The following is a 20,910-nucleotide window of genomic DNA, read 5'->3' as shown; positions in this document are numbered from 1 at the left end:
ATGGACATTGTTGTAAAAGTTGTGAATTATATTAGAATTGGAAGCTCTTTCATTCATCGACAATTTGAGTCTTTTAAGAAATTTAGTGTTTGTACTTTTAGTAATCTTACTGATTTTGCAAATATAAGATAGTTAAGTAGAGGAAAAGTCTTGGAACGATATTCTTCCTCATTTTCTCAAATAAGAGAGTATTTTATTGAAAAAGGTAAGACTGAAAATTCCCTTGAAATTGAAACTTTGTCATGGTAGTGTGATTTGCACTTTCTGTGCGACATGATGGCTCACTTGAATAATATGAATATAAAGCTTCAGGGAAGAGATAAAATAATAAACGAGTAATCACAGTCTATTCATGAATTTCAACTAAAGCTAAACCTCCTTGCGGAACAATTACAAAAGAATGATTTGACACATTTTGCAAAGTTGAATTGTTTTCTAGAAAATAATAAGGATTATGATTTCTCTGATGTTTAAGATGACCTCTATGTAAACTGGATCAAAAATCTATCTCAAACATTTGAATCACATTCCTCCAAAGTTAAAAAATTGAAATTGATATTTGAAATTTTGCATGATCCATTTCTATTTGACTTAGGAAATTTCATTGAGGAAATTACTTTTTTTTTTTTTTTTTTTGTCTTTGGATAAGTGTGGATCTGAAGACGAGATACTTACCCTGCAAAGTGTATAACATAAAAGGTAAACAGAAATGTTCTATCAGAGGGATGTGGCTCACTATTCTCAAAAATCAGTTTTCCAAATTTAAAGATAGCAACTTCAAAATTATTTTCCGTGTTTGGATCCACAGGGGTGTGCAAGCCAACATTTTCTACGCTAGATTTTCTCAAGTGTAGATACAAATTTCGGCTTACTGACATAAATTTAGAGGCAGAGCTAAGATGCTCAGTGATCATAGATATTAAGTCATATTTCACGTAACTTGTTGATGAAAACCCCCATCAATATTCGCATTGAAAGTTAGTTTTTTTTTGTTTTTTTTTTGTTTATACTAGTGTGGCCAACGTTGTTTTCGTTAGCCAGAGTTATGGCCACTATGAAAAATAAGTTGTGCATCCCTGCTCTAGTCTATACATTTGAAATCAGTTGATGGTTAGGGAAGATATTCCTTGTGAAGCTTTGGTTACGAGAATATCTGAAATCACACAAAAACAACAAAGACTTAAGTGTAGTTATATTAATGTAAGAACAAAAATGTAATCGTAATGATAGGAAATGAGAATTTAGATGGATTAAGAATGTGTTCGCAGTATGATTGGAAAATAGATATACATTATAGTTTAAATATAAATGATACACTATTTGCTACGATTCGATTTTTGCAGTAGCTGTAATGCAGATAGCCTATTGTGCAACTTAAAACAAACACCTCTCGACTACATAAGATGGAACAGTTTATTTCCGCCGTTTCATCTGTGAAATATTTTCGAAGAAGCACTTCAGGCAAGTTTTTTCTTATGATAAGTAATATATTCTTTTAGAATAATTTCTAGCTTCTCCCTATGTTGTGTTCTGTAAAGAAACGTCGAATGAAAAAGAATAGCTGAAACTGAAAATGTTAGACGGTCAAAAATGAAACTAGTTAGAATCAGTGTTGAATACAGACCATGTAATCTGTGTAGAAAATGAAGTAAAATTAAAATTCGACAAAATAAAAACTTCTGTACTTTAAGGGGAGGGATTACACAGTGGGAAAAATCCGCATTTACGCCCTTGAATTCAACATTGTTTGGACCTTATCTATAAATACTGTGAATTTCGTATTCAGCTGTGTGTGTGTGTGTGTGTGTGTTGTAAGTAAAATATTTTATTGCCAAGGGCCAATAATCATTAGTTTATGCACTTACGTAATTGTAATAGCATAAAACGTACACATGGTAACACTAGTTTTGTTAGGCATCCTGTTCTCTCACTATTCCATTGGACCTCCTGTTTATTCCATGTATTCCTTGGTAAGGTAAATGGTGTGCAGTATCGACTACAATCATCGGATGTAAAAAATCGTGATTTCTTCTGTGACTTTGATTGATTAGAAGATAACGATATTCTAGAACCATTGATTATGGTAGAACATTCGAGATTTTTCACAGTTTTGTTTTTAGCAGTTTAATAATATAGTTGTTTAGAGGAAAGAAGGAAACTTACGAGTCAGACTTGCAGTTCTCTAGTATAGAATTATGTTAAAGATGGCAAATCATGCTATTCATGTTGAGTTGAAAAAAAATTGTGAGGGAAACGAATAGAGCAACAAAAAGGGTTGACCAATTACAAGACCAGTGGGTAGTGGTTGAAGGTCCCTTAGTAGTTGCTCGTAAAAGCAAGTAGTTCATTAAAGTTGAGCGGCTTGGTAGAGAAGTTATATGAGAAACTGTAAAATTCATCTGTGTTGAGGGCTGTAAGTCACCTCTCAAAGGTGTTGTTCTTTATCATCGAATTAGTACCAAGAGATTACCACATTTTCTTGTAAAGTAGTTATTTTAACACGTTACGAAATGGTGTAATGTTATTTATGCAGTTATTTAGATTTAGAACGAAACGATTACAGTGCTTTTAATTACGGATCTACAAACACATTACGGGTGTTTGGGAGGTTTCATCTGACGACCTCCATGAGCTGCAATACTTTAAAAAAATCAAAATTGTGAAAACGTTCCCAGTTTCTATCTGTAAGGGTATACATGTATAAAGAGTTTTTTAATATAGGTATCTTTGAAACTCAGTACTTGTTGGTTACTCTGATTTTTTGGCTTATTGTTGGAAATATTGTAACTGATCTCCAACTGTTTTCCGTTATAACTTCCAAGAAAACAAGGAAAATCGAAACTGTGACATAGATGTTTTCCTTTATAACTTTCAAGTAAAAAGAAATGGTGTAATCTGTAACATAGAAATTTTCTCTAGTAACTTCCAAGAACTCGTGTGATCATAACTATTGCTTTCTGTTTCACTGTGTGAGGAGTTTCAGAACGTTTTATGAGGTTAAGTCATTATGTAAAACCTTAAAAACAGTGACGAGTATTATATAAAAATTCAAGTCGATTAGTTGAGGTTAAGTACCCGAAGTAAAGCCGAGGTTAAGTACCCTATGGCGGTGCAAAATCAGTAAATACTTTTATATATATATTAAAAATTGCCCAGTGTAAAGCTAACTAGTGTAAGAAACAGAAACACTGCAAACTTTACAGTTGAATCTTTGATTAGAATTTCACCATTCGTAAAATAGTTTTCCAAAAGCCCTATTTAGAATTCAGCATTACACGTTTTGACTCAGCTGATGCCATTCAGGGAATGGCCAAGCGGGCTAGGACGCTTAACTCGCAGTCTGCGGGTCGCGGGTTCGAATTCCCATCGTACCAAACATAATCGCCCTTTCTGCCGGGATGGCGTTATATTGTTCGGTCAATCCCACTATTCATTGTTAAAAGAGTAGCCCAAGAGTTGGCGGTTGGTGGTGATGACTAGCCGCTTTCTCTCTAGCCTCACACTGCTAAATTAGGGACTGCTAGCACAGGAAGCACTCGTGTAGCGTTACGCGAAATTTAAAAACAAAAATTAACAAACAGTGCTAAATTTGGAACGGCTAGCGCAGAGATATCCATCGTGTAACTTTGCGCGAAATTCCAAACAAACAAACAAATAAATCAAGCTATCGTTCACGTTAATTTGATCTAAGTTTCCAGTCTGCTATGTTTAGGTGCGTTAAATCTGAAGTATAGGTTTCATAAATTTTCTATGATCAGTCATGCTATTGTGAAATGTAAGTTCGAAACGTGATACAATAAAAAATACCTTTCAAACGTATGGCATTATGGCTGAACTTTGTCCACAATAAACTTTGTATTTTACCTAGAAATGAAATAGAAAAAATAAGAAATTCGGGATTAAAAAAATTTCCTTGTAATATTAGTAACTTAAAACTTGTATATTATTAAAATATGGGTTACTAGCAAAGATTTCATGCTATACTCATTTCTGTAATATAAGTTTAATGAAACTTTGAATGTAACTCGCTGAAATCTTGGATATGCGCAGTAAAGGATGTCCAGGCAGAGAGGGTTAACATTCTAGTAAAGAAACAAGGCGATACTGTTTCAAAAATATTTCTAGTAGTTGTTAAACACTACATCTGGAAAAGTAGTCGACTACGTTGGAACGCTGTAGTAATGAAACGATGCAATGTTTTTAATGCAGGGATAGAAATTGTTGAACGCTGTAATTAAGAAACAACGCAAAGCGATGCAACGTAAAACGAGATCCACTGCGTTTCCCACCTTTACAATCCTTTTATTATTATTATTTACGAAGGAGTTTAAATCAGAAAACCCAAGACTAGCCTTTTTATTTTGCTTGCCAACTTGTTACTCCGGAAGTTTATTTGTGGCTTTTTTTTATTGTAATTTTTCTTTTTAACCAAATTGGAATTCTTCTTCGCGTGCTGCATTGGGTTTTAGGTCATTAATGACCGGGGAGAGTCAGGTACGTTTTTGGCATGTTCTTCCTTCCTGATTTAGTGATTTACTAACAGTCTAATATTACTGATAGTAGTCTAACACAAAACACTGATTTAACCCATTCGCCTTTTCAGGGCCATGTCATTGAATATAACGCTAGTAGCAGTTAGTTTTCTTCTCTCTCTCTCTCTCTCTGGGTGTTTGGGGTATATAAACTTGTATACCCAGGAGGGTCAGGTACACTAGACCTAGTTTTTCTTGTTACAGTTTCATTAATCGTTTCAATTTCCCTCCATTATACAGAATAGTATAGGAATGTTTTCACTGCAAAACCTATGTGTATATCAGGGCAAAATAAATTAAAGGAGATGTGTCACTACACAGTTTAATTTGCCTTCTCTCAATCATAGATCTTGAGGACTCTGCATATATTTTCTTATATATATGTATGGCTCCTTTTCATATCCTTAATCAGCCCTTGTAAGTTTGCGGCCTACAACCCACAATTTAATACATTTCTTGCTTTACGATGTGATTTTGATGGCAAAGTTTTTTTTTTATTTTGAATTTACGTCGTAGTTTAGATTAAATGAATCAAAATTAACTCTTTTTTTTTCAGTTTTCTACTAATGAACCAGAGTGTCAGAACTGTCATTTGTCCGTGTATTTCTTTTTGTGTTAAAGTAACAAATGTCTTTTACTCTTTACCCTTGTCGAATTGTGTAGAGCTTAACAAGTTCTCAAAGTTTCTTGGTAGTTACGTTACGAGGATAAATCTGGGAAGTAACTTTTTTTTTTTGATCACTCTAGAATTATCGAAGGATATCATTGGATTTTCAAACACGTTTTCTAAATTATTTATGTAACAAAGTTGCTTGTGAAATCATGGCTCTGTTGATCCCAGGATCTCGGAAAAATGTAACCATAAATACCATAAATAGTGCTCTTCGTCTTGTATGTTTTGCAAATGATTATTTCTCGCAGTGGTTTAGTCAGTTCTTTACGCTAAATATTTTAACGGATAAAAATAATTATTTTGCTCTATAAGGACCATACCTGCAGTGAACAGTATACTAACAAAAATACCGAATTTGAGGGTTAACGTATGTTTTTCTCTGTGAGTGTGCTTATTAAATACCTCATCAGTGCCCTTTGAGGTACTTGATAAGCACACTCACTGGAAAGTGTTTATACACTCATTTCTAAGAGACATTGTTGGGAAAATTAACCCTTTTATTTGGGGGAAAAAACAAATACAATATCAGTGATTCACATGGAACGCACTATAAAAGTCGCTTGCATTTCAAAGTCAGTGCTGTTAAAATAAAGGGAAGGTGTACATCTTTCTTGTTAGATGTGCTGTTTATCTTAGGAAACTGTTTATAAAAGCGGTGAGGGTTCAAATGATGGCAATGTGGTTCGTAACGACTCCTCTTACAAACTAAATAAAATTCAATCATTTGACTAACCTGTATACTGAACAACCCAAATGCCACATTTTTCCAGAATTGTTTATATAAGGCTCAAATATGGTGGCATAATAAAGGCAGTGCCTACCCTATGCCTAACCAACAGATGATAAATTCCCTACCAGTAAAGAAACTGATTTTTGTTATTGTTGGAATAGGAGTAGTGTGAATGGGGGGAGGGGGGCAAATAATCAGAGATCTCAGTGACTTCATTAGTAGTTAAATGTATTATTTAGTTTGTAAAGGTGGACACTTTCCTTTCTAGTTGTTTATAATATAATCATTTTAGTATAATTACATACAGTGTAATTCCAGAACATTATGTATTTCTTGGGCCAAATAGTCAAACTTGTTCTACATGCATACATACATTTAAAGCTAACTTTGAAGTATTGTTTGCGCCACTGTTCAAAGGATAGACTTAAAAATTAAAATAGTGGCAGTTTTGATCGTTCCCAAGAACGACCTGTAACTATATATCTAATCTTCGTCGCACAAGAACATCTAATAATGATAGTAAAAGAGTCCACAATAATTATAAATATTTAAAATTACAATGAGCTGGCTTAATAGGTTAGGCATTCAGTATATTTCATGCTGTTCAAATGCTCAACACCTCCCATATTTTAGAGTTTTTCACTTCACACATTTTCTTTCGTTCATGAATTTTATCTGTTCGTTAAACATTTATCCTTCTATCTGGTAATATAAAAATCATAACGAAACATGAAATTAGAAGTTGGTTTCTAGCTGCAGGAATATTTTTATGTTACCAGATAAAAAGATAAATGCTAAGTTGTTCAAAGTTTCATAGTGGCAGCATTTTGGAAAAGTGTAGGTATCCAATACGGTAAATCTGGATAGAAACTTTTGACGTCCTAGCCAGCGGCGATCATATTTAGTTCCGGATCTTTATACGGGATAAATATTTGGTTCCTGTCACGGCACAAATGTAATATGATTATATACGGTGTAATACTGACATCTGTGTTGTGTAAAGTCTTGATGAGTCAGTCCTCTGGAGCTCGCTCTCCCCTGTATGGTTGTCCGTGGTGTAGAAACAAGAAGACTGAACTTCCTGGTGTGAATTTCTTCAACCTAATTGTTAGATACGAAGAGATCTTTTTGTAAAAAAATCAGTTTTCTCAAAGAATAATTGAAAAAAAGAAAAAGGGAGATCCCAGTTTCTACATATTAAACTACGTTATTATCAGGTTTAATTATTGGTTGGACAAAATTGGCTTCTTAATGCCATGTTGAGTTACAAATAGGCATGTACTCAAAACGATACGTTGTTTCCTACCTCTTAGTCGTTATTGGCTTATCGTATGTGTGTGTGTATTGTATAATAACATTATTCAAAATGTCTGCAATCCAAGAAAATGAAACGGGTTTTCAATCAGGATTCCTAAAGAGTATGTTTATAATTATGTAAGTTTTACTGATTTATATAATAAGCTGTTGGACAACTGATTCTGGCAGTCTGTGGTTGGATAAAACTAGGATAGGCTTAACGAATTATGTCTTATTTCCGGCGATGGTTATCGAACCTCATGTTTTATACTTTATTTGGTGGTTGTCTTTTTAATTTCCATAAACGATAGGATTTGGAAAGTAATCTCGTCATGGCCGACCTGCGTTCAAATTTTTGTCCTCCTCTAATGTAGCTGTGTTGAGTTACAAAAAAAAAAAAAAAAATCACACGATCGACAACTGCCACAGGCACGTTTCAATGACAAAAAGTCATGTGATACTTGTTTCTGATATATCATAGCAAGGTGGAATAAACTGTAGCCTAAATGCAGTACATAAAAAAAAAAAAAACATTGTCAATGTAACCAGATAAATCCCAAAGTACTTTACTTCTCACCGATGTATGTTTTTTTTTTTTATGTCTGTTATTTAAACATTAAATATTTACACTATTCTATTTTTGCAAGCATTTCCTTTCATTTCATGGTATAGAATAAGCAAAATACATAGTAACCACATCTCATGTGATGTGCTTTTAAACGCTAATATTTTGTGCGCTGATATAAATTCTAACTATAGTTGAGGTAATATTTAATTTTGGTATCTAGACATTTTATTGACCTAGTAAATGACTCCTGGTATGTTTTACTGCCGGCCAATAACTGTTATCGAAACATTGCTTAGTACAGTGAACGAGTTTATTCTCAAAATTCAAAACAAGACGAAAAACACGTAGATAGGTACAGACAGTAATGTTATTTGATTACTTTAGAATTAAGCACAAAGCTACACGTTGGACTATCTGTGCTTTGCCCACGACGGTATCGAAACCCGTTTTTTAGCGGTGTGAATCCACTGACATACAGCTGTACCACTGGGGGGCTAATCATGTTATAAAAACAAAATGTTTACTAGCACATTGAACTAATAAACTATCGCACTAATCTTGATTTAAGAAATAAAAGTAAATAATAAAGTAATTCCACAAGTTTCTGAAACAAACAATAAAGGAATTGAATAATTTGCTGAGGGAGGGAATACTACTATACAGTAAATACATCCACTGTTATTTATGTTTGCACGGGCGTACATTTTATGACATAATTTTCGGGTTTAAGGGTTTTCGACATTATAATAGTTGTTTTTACACTATTTCGATAATATAATTTTTATACATACAGAAAGCCTTTGAAAACTTAAGTGCTTGCATCTTTCTGCCGTATTTAAAACCTTTAATTTTAGAATAATAAATGTTAACCTGTATCATGGTATTTGAGTTATGCTACGAAAGTAGAACACATTCCTTCAGGGAGCGGTGACATTTTATTTTGTACATCAGTGAACCCACTGCTTGCACCCATGTGCCCTCTTAGAGTAGATTTAAATTACAAGCTAACGGTTTGAGAAACGGGTAAGCCGACATTCGCTTCAAACTGGTAATCGCAAAAAGATACACTCAAATTTTCTGTTTCTTCTCATCCTTAGCCAGGACCGGCATGACCAAATGTTTAGGGCGCTCGAGTCGTAATCTGAGAGTGGCAGATTCGAATTCCCGTCACACCAAACATGCTTGCCCTTTCAGCCTTGGGGTCTTTATAATGTTGCTATCAGTCCAGTCCCTCTGTTCTTTGGTAAAAGAAAGAATTGACGGTAGGTGGTGATGACTAGCTGTCCTCCTCCTAGATTTACACTGCTAAGTTAGGGACGGCTAGCACAGATAACCCTCGTGTAGATTTGCGCGAAATTCAAAACAAACAAAATTGTCCTCAGCCTACGCATGGTGGTTGTCAGCTTTAACAGTGGCAACACACACACTGAACATGTGGTGAGCTATATCTCATGTTTCCTACTCTTGTACAGTAATGATTAAACAACTTGTATTTAGTACCTTTAACCTTGTATGAATGTATACAGACAGGCATTGAAATACGTAAATGTTTGGATACATTAAAGAGTTCAGTTGACAAAACCTTGTGTTTTTCTTTATAAGGTAACTCAGTTATTAATGGCAGTTTTTAAATATAAACTGAAAAAGTATCGATAGCATTCTTCTTTAATTATTCACGAAAAATATTATAAACATTGTCACGTAAACGGTGTCGCTAGTAGTAAACCTACTTTTTTCATACGTTTTAAATGTAGAAACCTTGTAATGATTACTAAACTTTTGTTTTACGTGTTGTTTTGCAATACATTTCGATTTGTAGTTGAGTGAAGATGCTTAAAAATGATTGAAAAATAATGAAAACATTTACTGTTGATTTTTAAGATTCTCCTAGGTGTATGTCGTGGTAAGTTGTTTTTTATTTATCATGCACCAAGCTTTATGTAAAGAGATTTACACTGCTCTACGTTGTTCGATATTCGTCAGGAACATTCCACGTGTGTTTAATAAACACACTGGGGTACAATAACATACTTATTCTCAAACCACATCTTATTGTTTGATAATATATGGTAAGGTATTTCAAATAATACATGGGTCGATATATATATATATATATGTGTGTGTGTATTTCCATTATTAAATATTTCTTACAACCTGTTAGTACAATAATAAGGTGAATGAGATTGAGGTGTTACCACACAAGTGAAATTGACTGTTTTCACATTGGAAAGAAAGAAAAAAATTAACACATCTAAAGTGCAATTGACGAGCTTTCACGAGGAAGTGAAATGGACACGTTATTTCATTAGGAAGTGAAATAAAGGTGCCACCACGTTATGATGTTCTAACGTTCTTCCTTTCAAAAACATAACTTGTCTTTCCTAATAGTCTAGTAGGTTTCGACTTTTGTTACATTTTTGTTTCTTGCTGTGCTCTTTGATGCACTATGCCAGAAACACACAATTCATGCTGACGTTTTAGCACAACTGCAGCCATTTAAAATCTGAAACACCAAGTGTGGGATATTTTAAACGTCTTTGACGTACCGTTTTACTAAAAACACTAACAGCTGAGATTGAGATCTCTTTAGATGAGAATTGTTTTTTAACTTTAAAAAGAGTTTTGTCATATTGGTCTACTTTTGTTACATATTTTCATGTTGCTCTGCTTCTCTGAATCCATTTTGATTACCATAAGTACACCGGTTAGTGTTAATATAGTGGATATCTATGTACTTTATGTAATGAGCCTTCTGCAGTGACATGCGCACTTTGATTTTGTTTCTGTGAAAAGACTAAATCACGCCTTCTGTCATACTAATACACGGTTTTATGTTGTTACTTCAGCAGCACAGCTGCGTGGCCTGTAAAAGTGATGGATAGCTTTGTTTCCTCATTTTGTAGGCGTGGTCTCTGTTGTGAACTATTACTGCAGTTATGTGACGTCAGATCGGATTGGCGCAAATCTTTAGATCTAATATCTAACGCAATGTTGAAAAAAAAAGGATGTGTAATGAAAATAAGTATTTATTAAAACAATATTCTACGGTAATACTTGGCACCTTTATCTAAAAAAAACGGAACCTAATTGTGTTCCTCTGGAAATAAATGCAAACTAAGATTAAGACGACAGCGAAAACACAAAAGTTAAGAAATGGTGAATTTTTCCCTGTAATCACTGATTCTCAAGGGGACTTCGTCCCTAATATCCCCCCTTTTTATGGATATCAGTCTAAAATCTCCCGATGGTGGTGACACTCTCGGACGCTCCACGTGTAAGGTTATTTACATTGTATCATCATTGTTGTTGACAACAAATGTTGAAAAAAATTAAAATAGAAGCTTGTGATTTTGACAGTTTTACACGTAAACGTTTTGACCATTTTTTTATACTAACTGAAACAGCCTGGTTAGGATGTTCGACTCATAATCTGAAGGTCGTGGGTTCGAATCCCCATCACATTAAACATGCTCGCCCTTTTAGTCATGGGGGTATTATAAATCTACGGTCAGTCCCACTTTCTGTTGGTAAAAGAGTAGCCCTAAAGTTGGCGGTTGGTGGTGATGACTAGCTGCCTTCCCTCTAGTCTTACACTGCTAAATTAGGGATTGCTAGCGCAGATAGCTCTCGTGTAGCTCTGTGCGAAATTCAAACAAAGCTAACCAAAATGTTCGACCCTGTTTTAAGTAATCTGGAGAACTAAGTTTTGTTTTGTTTTGTTTTTTTTATTTTTGAAAGAAATAAGTAACGTGGATTGGAAGTATTGGAATTTGAAATGATAGCGCGGGTGAATATTCGTCCAAGGATATCTCAACATTTGAAAGTTTGATACAAGAAGATATTAAGAGCTTATTCGGTGACCGTAATGGAAGGGACATTATGAAAAAGCGGAAAGTGATTGGCGTCGCGTGTAATGGTGGTTTTATAGGGTGTGTAAACCGTTCTAAATTTTTTATCATGTCAGAGAATTATCACCGTACTTTGTAAATATATATGATTTATATCCAAGAGACGCGAGTTGAAGTAGGGCCGGATGTAATATCCATCATATAATTTAAAAAAAACGCAATGTAATTTCGTATTTGATCGCAAAAAAATAAAGAAAATTATCTGGCTCAATGTGACACGTATTTTCTAAGATTTCTATATATTGGACAGGGAAATAAATGAAAAATCCATTTCCTATTACTTTTTGTATAATTGGGGTTACTGAAGATAACTAACCTCTATTAAAGAACACCATCTATTTATATTAAAACCGAAATATGTAACACATTTAAAACCTCTAATGCGCTGGTTAAAGGGTCTGAAGTTTAGTTTTATAACAATAATCTGTGAATGTATGAGTAATGAGGCTTTAAGTCTAGTTTTGTGTGTGTGTGTGTGTGTGTGTGTGTGTGTGTATATAAGTTTGTAAAGGGGCGTCAAGCCAGTCTAGTTTTGTAAAATGAAACATTTACTTTTGTAGTTTTAAAGCACTAGAAACACGTCTTTAAAAACAAATTTGTTTTGCTATAATATATTTTATCAGTATAAAAGCAAAAGTACCCAATCCCCGTGACAACAAAAATACCCGTCCCCAGTGACGGGAAAAGTTTAAGGCAATCTGCCAATTTAAATTATTTCTCAGACTACAACAAGGTTAATTGTGTTGCGCTCTTGGTTTCACTCAGATTCAAAGCTCTGAACTGCTTATATTGTTCACCGAGAAAAGTAATTGTTGAACATTTCAGTCATGCTAAGAGTTCTACAATAACATACCGTAAAATATACATTTTTATTATTTAAGTTACGTCACATTTTGAAATTTGAATGATAGTGTGATTAATTCCTAAGAAGTTAGTGTAGAATATCCTGCTTGCGAAACAAAATTTGGCGTCAACATTATTCATGGTTGTGCTCCTGTCATTTCAAAAGTCAATGATGTACTTTGTCTGCGCGCGCAGCTTTTCAAAAGGGGACAGACACCACGGTTCGTATATATATATAAAATATTAGTAATAGTGCGATATTTCTGACGAATGTGGTCTGATATTGTGATAGTATTGCTTAGAAAGTCGACGTATGAATACAAATATTTTTTGATGTTACAACTAATAACTCTAAAGCCTGTAATGTAGTCGATGTACACATACCAGATGTTCCATGTTCAGTGAAATCGACTGTGTGTTGCGGTCTTATTTTCTCGTTAATTATTTTAGGTCGTATCCGTTTAATGTTACAAAAGGACATTTTAATGTTACACAAGTTTGTGTCCTCTAGAAACATTGGCCTTGTCCTCCCACGTATGTTTAACTCGTGGCACGGACTATTGGCAAGCTCATGCTCGGATTATTGATCCTATCATAATGGGTATTGGTTCTTCTAGTCTAGATCAGAACTTTTTTAGATGTTCTATTGGTTAGAACACTCCATTTAAAAATAATTCAGGTCAGAAATGTTATGACGAATAACTCACGTTTAGAAAGTAAAATTTAGAACCTTTATTTATAGAAGTTATTAGATCATATTGACTGTTGACGTTATAAACTAATCACATGCATCAGCAATTCTGAATTTTTGTACAATAAAGTTAGAATAAAGTTATATTTATATTGTGGTAATTGACTTGCATATTGAATCACCCTATTGGTCGGTGGGTCAACTTACATTACTGCTTTTCTTAAGTTTGATTACTTTCTGTTCAAAGGAAAAAAAAAGCGTCATACCTAGTGTTTGTGTGAAACGTTTGTAATCTGAGATCATCAGTCTAAGGCTTAGAAACCTTACTGCTTTTATTATTTCCTTTATTACGATGTAAAGTTTGGTAAATAAAGATCAATCATACCGATGTGGCGCTACTGATTTGACTCTTTTTGTCTTTTTTGTTTACTGTTTATTCACAGATAGATGAATAAAATAAATGAATAACTAGGCAGATAAGCAGCTATTTACTGTAGTAGCTCTTTGCTACGGTAATATCACGTTTCTTTATCACTTAATGTTAGTCTGTAGAGGGCTGAAGGCAAGTTTGGAAGACTGATGAAACGAAGCCTAACTTCTCCCAAGAGAGAGAGAGAGAGTGTGTGTGTGTGTGTGTACGACCGTCTGGAAATTGTTCGGAGCCGAAGTGCAAAAAATAAACGGGCTTCTTTCTACCTATAATAATCATAAGTCGAAAAATGACCAGTTCATTTTGTCTGGAACTGGGAAACGGTTCTTTTATCAGCACACTTCGGTATTCCTACTTGAAGATGTTCTTCCGGATCTGTGGATCGATTGGTGCTGTTTTATTTGTGCATGTAAAGGATGTGCTTATCCTTGTGTTACAATCGCACGTGGAGACTGCAAAAAAAGAGCATGAAGAGAGAAAACGTAAAATATATCTTTGTAATTCCTCAAATATTGGCTACTGTATACTTGTATACATATATTCTGAAAAGAAAATCAGTCGTTTTTACATCAAAAACAAGATTTTGTACTTATTTAACAACTGCAAAATACGAAAAAAAAATGAAATGATCACGCGTCTGTATAATAGTCTTTCATGAACTTGTGAATAAGGTTAAGAACATCATTAATTACATATAAAATAATACCAGGAAGGTTTTCGTTTCAGTTTCGGTATCCTTATTTTAAATAACCATCTTGACAGATTATTAAAAGTAGCTGCTACAGCGTCAAAGGATAAGTTAAGCTTCTCCGTAATCTATAAGACATCACAATACCGTCGTGTAAACTTCTTTGGGGAACTGTTTATTATTGAGTTACATATTCAGTTCTACTCACTGTTCACATACTTGATTTCTAGTTACTGTTACTATATCATGCACTGTGCACTCGGTAAAGGCTTTGACTCAGTTTCTTTTAATATTTTCTTTTCTGACCCAGCTAGGAGGAGAAATATAAATTTAATAATAAAGACACATGTATTCTAATTATGTGTTACCTGCTTTTTTTCACCACACTCTTTACAGATCACTCAAACTTTAAACCAAATGCCTCTCGACGCAGGTGGTATTCCACATCTTATTACTTACAAATTAAAACAAATTCTTACACTAAGTGCTAATCTGCGCCTAACTTCTTTCAAATTAAATGCCGTGCCACCCAGGCTTTCACTTAAAAATCGAGCTAGTCGATATCTCCTCACATTAGTCTTCCGAAGCTAAATTTCACCCGATACAGCCCTTATTCCACGCCTCACTCCTCTCGAGCTAAATGTCGCTTGATACCAATTCTATCCAAAATCTTACTCCTTAAACTAAAGCAACCCAATATTTTACTGGCACTATTTTGATTTTTGGGGACACGTTAATCATCAAATTAGATTTGTCTGAAATAATCTTTGAATTAATTTTTTTTAATTATTGCCTTAAGCGGGAATTTTTGTTTTAAATGTTCATCCATAACTTAATTGTGTGTGTGTGTGTGTGTGTGTGTGTGTGTGTGTTAGCACTAATAGAGGAGCGAACAACGTTACTACCTTCTTCGGTCATCGTCATGTTCACCACACTCTGACGATGATTGCTTTCTCTACCCATACCAGCCGTTTTTAAATATATAATTTTCTCTACCAGTGGGTTTTCTCGTCATCACGGATTATGTGCAGTAACACATTATCGCATAAATTGACTTGATTAGAGTCTCCAAATTGGTGGTTACGGTGGATATAATGGGTGATGGTTGGGAGTTGTACTAGTTAGTACAGATAACTGGTTGGAACCCTTTATACTAGTATAATTCGTCCACTAGTAAGGATACTTACTAGTACCTTACCACTATAATGGTGACTGGAATGCCAACTTCATGAGATACGTTTATTTAACTTACTTACCCCCTAGTGATATTTTATATTTTATTTTCTTCTGCCCCTCCGCTAGTACAGTGGTAAGTCTACGGATTTACAACGCCAAAATCAGGGATTCGATTCCCATCGATGGTTTTAGCAGGTATCCCGATGTGGCTTTGCAATAAGAAAACACACATTTTTTTCTTCTTTAGTTTGGAGAACAGTCACCTTCCCACAACTGTCATCAGGCAGTAAGGGGTGAAACGTTATGAGCTTGATCACCCACATCCTGCTCTATTTCTATTTCTATTCCTTTAATTATTATCTAATTATTTTTCATGTGAGACTAGTGAACGGGGGTTAAGATTGATAGACAGTGTATTCTCACTGTAATGTGGGCCCTATTTATTACCCACCTCCAAAACCAAGGATTAATTTTATATCCCACATTATAACCTGTACCCTGATCATCTTTTCGGTTAGTGCAGTGTTTTTGATTTTTTTTGTTTGGGCTTGTTTATAACAAATTACATACATGTGTTATATATATATATGTGTGTGTGTGTGTGTGTGTGTGTGTGTGTGTGTGTGTATTTGAGAATGTATCTATATTTCTCAGAACTTTGTTGTAGCCTAAGTTCGTCACACTATACCTATGCACTTTAAGATTTTGAAAATAAATGTCTCGGACAATTTCAAACTTTATTCTCTCGTGACAAGATGTTACCTTTTACTCACTGTATTTTAATCGATGATGATATATAAATACACCCACACATACTCATGTATAGATCCTCTGTTGGAACATAGAAAAAATTGACATTTCAATACATGTCTGCTATCTGATAGTAAAATATTTTCCTAACGAAACCCTGTCACCCTGTCTAATGAATTTCAAAACAGTCGATTGACTTCTGCCTCCGATTGTTAATATAAGTAACTTGCACGTTGTGCTTGAAGCATATTCAAAGTAATAATGAAATCTTTTACTGAAAGATTTTCGTGGTTGTCATGGCAGCAATTGCTACTTTTAGTCAGATGGTTTTGTTGAATGCACTTGTTCGAAACCTCTGGTGCAGTCAAAGTGAATGTTACCGAAATTATTTTTTTCTGTTTTCGTGTTATGTTCAAATGACGAGGGAAGGGGAGGGGAGTCTGAAGTTGTTCGGATTCCTTGAACATTTGTAATAGTTTATAGAAGAAAAAGACAGATGATGAAAGTAGGACGAGATTAACAATCATACTCTTGATGTAAACTTAGAAATTGCGCTCTTCACTCTTGGAGCTTTTTACTGCTAGAATAACTTTGTATTTTATTTACTAACTCTACTTGGGTCACAATTTTTCTGACATGTTACAGGATTCTAGATTACATGAAAGTTAATCATGGACAGAGTTTATATTTTTAACACTGAGCATTTCATTTTGATTCAGCATGAACCTCAGTTGATTGTTGGAAATTGGAAATCACCACATGATCTGGCTGTGGGATAACTAAAGCTGGTTACTGTTGGGTTGTGGGAAATCACTCGAAAACTTCTTCGTGGAATAACATAAGTTGTCCAATGTTCTGTTATGGAAATTCACTAGAAAATTTGTTAAAAACCTGTAGTTGGTTACTATTGAATTGTGAAAAATTAGAAAATCATTCAGAGATGGATTGCTGTTAAACTAAGAAGAATTATCAATGATTATTAACACGTGGAAATTTATATCTGGTGAATGTTGGAAAGTGGTTTATTTAAAACACTGATTTGTCCGTTATTTTATGCCTCCATAACACAGCGGTATGTCTCAGGACTCGCACTGCATGAAACCGGGTTTCGATACCCCATTAGCTCATTATAAAGCTTTGTGCTTAATTCTAAACAAACAAAACATTATTTTATGGACTGGCCAAAATAAATAGTAGTGAACATATCTTATTCAGTTTGTTTTAAGAGCAAGTTTTTAATCACTATTCCTTCTTCAAAGAACGTAGTAGAGCAAATAGTTAGAAGAAAATAAATGTGTGATTGTCGTGAATGATAATGTGGGTAATTAACTGGAATGAAAATTTTCAATGATTTTCTTTAAGTTTCAAATAAATGTATGAGAATTTAAAATTGGATTTTCGATTGATTTTAGTTCATGTGAATCGCTGGCGACATTTTAGGTTTGCGTAACGAAATTACGACGATTATATAGTTTGTTGAAAAATAAAATTCCTGTACTTATAGTTCTATTCAGCCTTCATTGAACAGTTTTCTCAGGTCATAGTCTCTTTTCACCATACCTTTTTATCTTTTAAAAATATATTCGTACACTCCAATTATTTTAATCAAAACTGCGTGGCATGGCCAAGCGTGTTAAGGAGTGCGACTCGTAATCTGAGGGTCACGGGTTCGCATACCCGTCGCGCCAAACATGCTCGCCCTTTCAGCCGTGGGGGGCGTTACAATGTTACGGTCAATCCCATTATTCGTTGGTAAAAGAGTAGCCCAAGAGTTGGCAGTGGGTGGTGGTGACTAGCTGCCTTCTCCTTAGGTCTTACACTAAATTAGGGAGGCTAGCACAGATAGCCCTCGAGTAGCTTTATGCGAAATTCAAAAAAATAAACAAACAAAACTGCGTTATTTGCGAAGAATGTTTTACCATGAGTATTTCTTTAACAACGGAACGTGTAACGTTATCATAACGTTTGAGAAAGATTAATCCTCTAGATACAAACGTTCCCTTCTCTTTCTATTTCTTGTATGATATTTCAACCAATCTGTGTGAGAACGATGACAATGCTTTTTTTTCGTAGGATGTTTTAATCAGTAGGACCAATATTTACAGTGCAATTTTTTGTTTTTATTGGAATTTTGGCTTAAATATTTCTCGCGCAAGAGAGAGAAGGGTTTCTTCGTAATTACATCTGGGATTGGATATTATTTCATCGTATTTACTCAATGCTTTGTTGTTTTTTTGGTAGGAAGGGAAGCTTCGAGATACAGTGACTATGGGGGCTCAGGACACCCCCTTGGAGGACAAGACGGTGACGGTGGTGTATGGTCCTGATTTAGTGAACATCAACTTTATCAATTTTTGCTGTAACCGAAGAGAAACTGCTCAGGTGAGACATAGGGTTCCTATATATATATATAAAATTATGGTGACATCTTAGTAATCGTTAGTATTTAACTTGTTTATATGTCGTTTACTACCATGCTTTTTGTGTAGTTAGATATAGTTTTAACATTGTAACTGAAATATTAGCTTGAGAGTCTTAATTATTAAGTTAAGATCAGAAGGTTTAATAAAATAAGCCTAGAACATATAGAACACTCTAAGAAATTGTGATATAAAGTGATCTAATATATTCGAAATTATATGATAAATATGACATTTATAAAGTGTAGAGAGTGATTTCAAGATAGAGTGAACCAGTCAGTGTGTTAACTATGGTGGTTACTTTGTACATGTAGTTTGATTTGTCTTACATGAGTTCACTCATTTGTAATGTAGGCCTACAGCAATTTACAGCAGTGTACAAGTGTTCTAGCCTGTAGAAATATTAAAGGAGGTGATAAAGTACTGGATGTTGAATTATTTTCACAAGACAGTTTGAAAGAATTCGCCAACGAAATAACGATATTACAACAATATATACAGATGGATGCAAAAACGATTTCTCCTCATCAAACTGTAATCAGTTGTGTGTAGAGTTGAATGTTTCTCTTTTTATTAGATGAGGTGCAAGAGAAATTAGTATCGTTTGTGGTTGTGCCATCTAGTGAAAACTTGCTTTACTAATTTTCTTAATGCAGTAGACGTCTATTCATTTGAAACAGAAGTGTTGAGCTTTAATTTACTGAATGTAAGGAAACTTTTACAGTATTGAGATATTTATAGATAACAACACTAGTGGAAAAAAGCAAAATCATCTGTATATAATAAAACCATGTTTAATTCGGCATCATATGAACTAAATGCAGTATTTCGTCCAGAATCACGCGAAGATTACGTATTACTCTTTACAACCAGTATTTATTTCATATATTCAAAACTACACCTAGTTTAGTTTTGTACTTGTTTGTTTAGGGTTCTGGCTTAGTGAAAACAGCCGATGAATTGGATTGGTTCTGTCGCTGATAGATTTCAGCGTTGTTGTTTTTTCTCACAAAAATAGCGTACAGATTTTCTTTCATTCTCACCCTCCCCCATCTCCCTGGTAGCGCAGTATTAAGTTTGGGAGCTCCCATCGCTAAAAGCCGAGTTCAAGGTTCGTGGTTGGCACAAAAAGATAGCTCGTTGTATAGCTTTGTGATTGATGACAACCAAATAACTGATCTTTGTTGGATTTTTTTGTTCTTTAAGAAGTTGATTTATTTTCGAATGGTCAGTAAATAATGTTGCAGAAAATTTATTTAAGACAGTTGCGTAAATCATTCAACCCCTACTGTGTATGAGTGTTGTTCATAACAACGAACCGGATCGGGCTTGACCTACTGATTAATATGTGTCGAGGTATCGGAAGGACCAAGGTTCAATTCATTATATGCTGCTAAATGTACCCCGAATTTTCTTCATAGGGGGGCGTTAAAACCCTGACATTCAATTGTACTATTCAGTTAAAAGCAGAGCATTGGCGATGGATATTTCTCTTTAGAGAACTCCTCTGGTGAGCAATTTTAAGTTATTGATATCCATGATCGAACCAAGATGTCTTTTATCTGGACATTTATCCTTTGTGTCCCATAAGATGTAGTTCATCTTGAAAATACCGAACACCAAAATATCGTCAAAATGTAGTAAAATTTTTTACTAAGAATATTATAATTATTTTGGATTTAGTTGCTAGAATTTAATAATTTAGCCCAAACGACACCAGGTGATGGGTATTAACTTCATTATCTCTAAAGAGAATTTGACATTTATAATTGTACTCGCAACATTATGAAAGTAGAGCCCGTACTTTCTAAGATAGGTTAACTTTACCAGTTATTAATCAGTACCTTAAGAGATCTTTATATATAGTGTGTAATGGAAGATACCGCGTGAGATATATGTTGAAAAGGAGAAATTTATTTAATATATCAGAATTAACTCTATAAAGTTACTGACGAGGTTCATTTTTCTAAACAGTTGGTGCTCAAAACTGCATAAAGGTCATGCCTTTGTTAGTAACAGGGTTCCTAATAATGCAAGTTGTATAAAAAAAAAAAAAACCAAAGCGTCAATATCGCAATACATTACATTTATTACTACCAGGGTTTACTGTATTTTACACATTAAATAAGTGTTGCAACAGTCAAAACATGAAGTTAGTTAATTACATGATCTATCTCATAGTCATTGGTATCAAAACAAGCTGAT

General features: G+C 34.3%; 1 protein-coding gene across 7 annotated transcripts in view; it reads left to right on the top strand.

Moving 5' to 3' along the window:
• Plc21C (Phospholipase C at 21C) overlaps positions 1-20,910 on the top strand; it is a 268,910-nt gene that overhangs the window by 147,940 nt on the left and 100,060 nt on the right. For all 7 annotated transcript variants that reach the window (XM_076455602.1, XM_076455601.1, XM_076455600.1 and 4 more), the window contains one exon: positions 18,527-18,667. In XM_076455602.1, coding sequence (XP_076311717.1) covers positions 18,527-18,667 — 141 coding nt within the window. The remainder of the gene's footprint in view (positions 1-18,526; positions 18,668-20,910) is intronic.

Source organism: Tachypleus tridentatus, chromosome 9, assembly GCF_004210375.1.
Source record: "Tachypleus tridentatus isolate NWPU-2018 chromosome 9, ASM421037v1, whole genome shotgun sequence".
Classification (NCBI taxonomy): domain Eukaryota; kingdom Metazoa; phylum Arthropoda; class Merostomata; order Xiphosura; family Limulidae; genus Tachypleus; species Tachypleus tridentatus.
The sequence above is the reverse complement of the archived record's forward strand: the minus strand, read 5'-3'. Positions and strand labels throughout refer to the sequence as shown.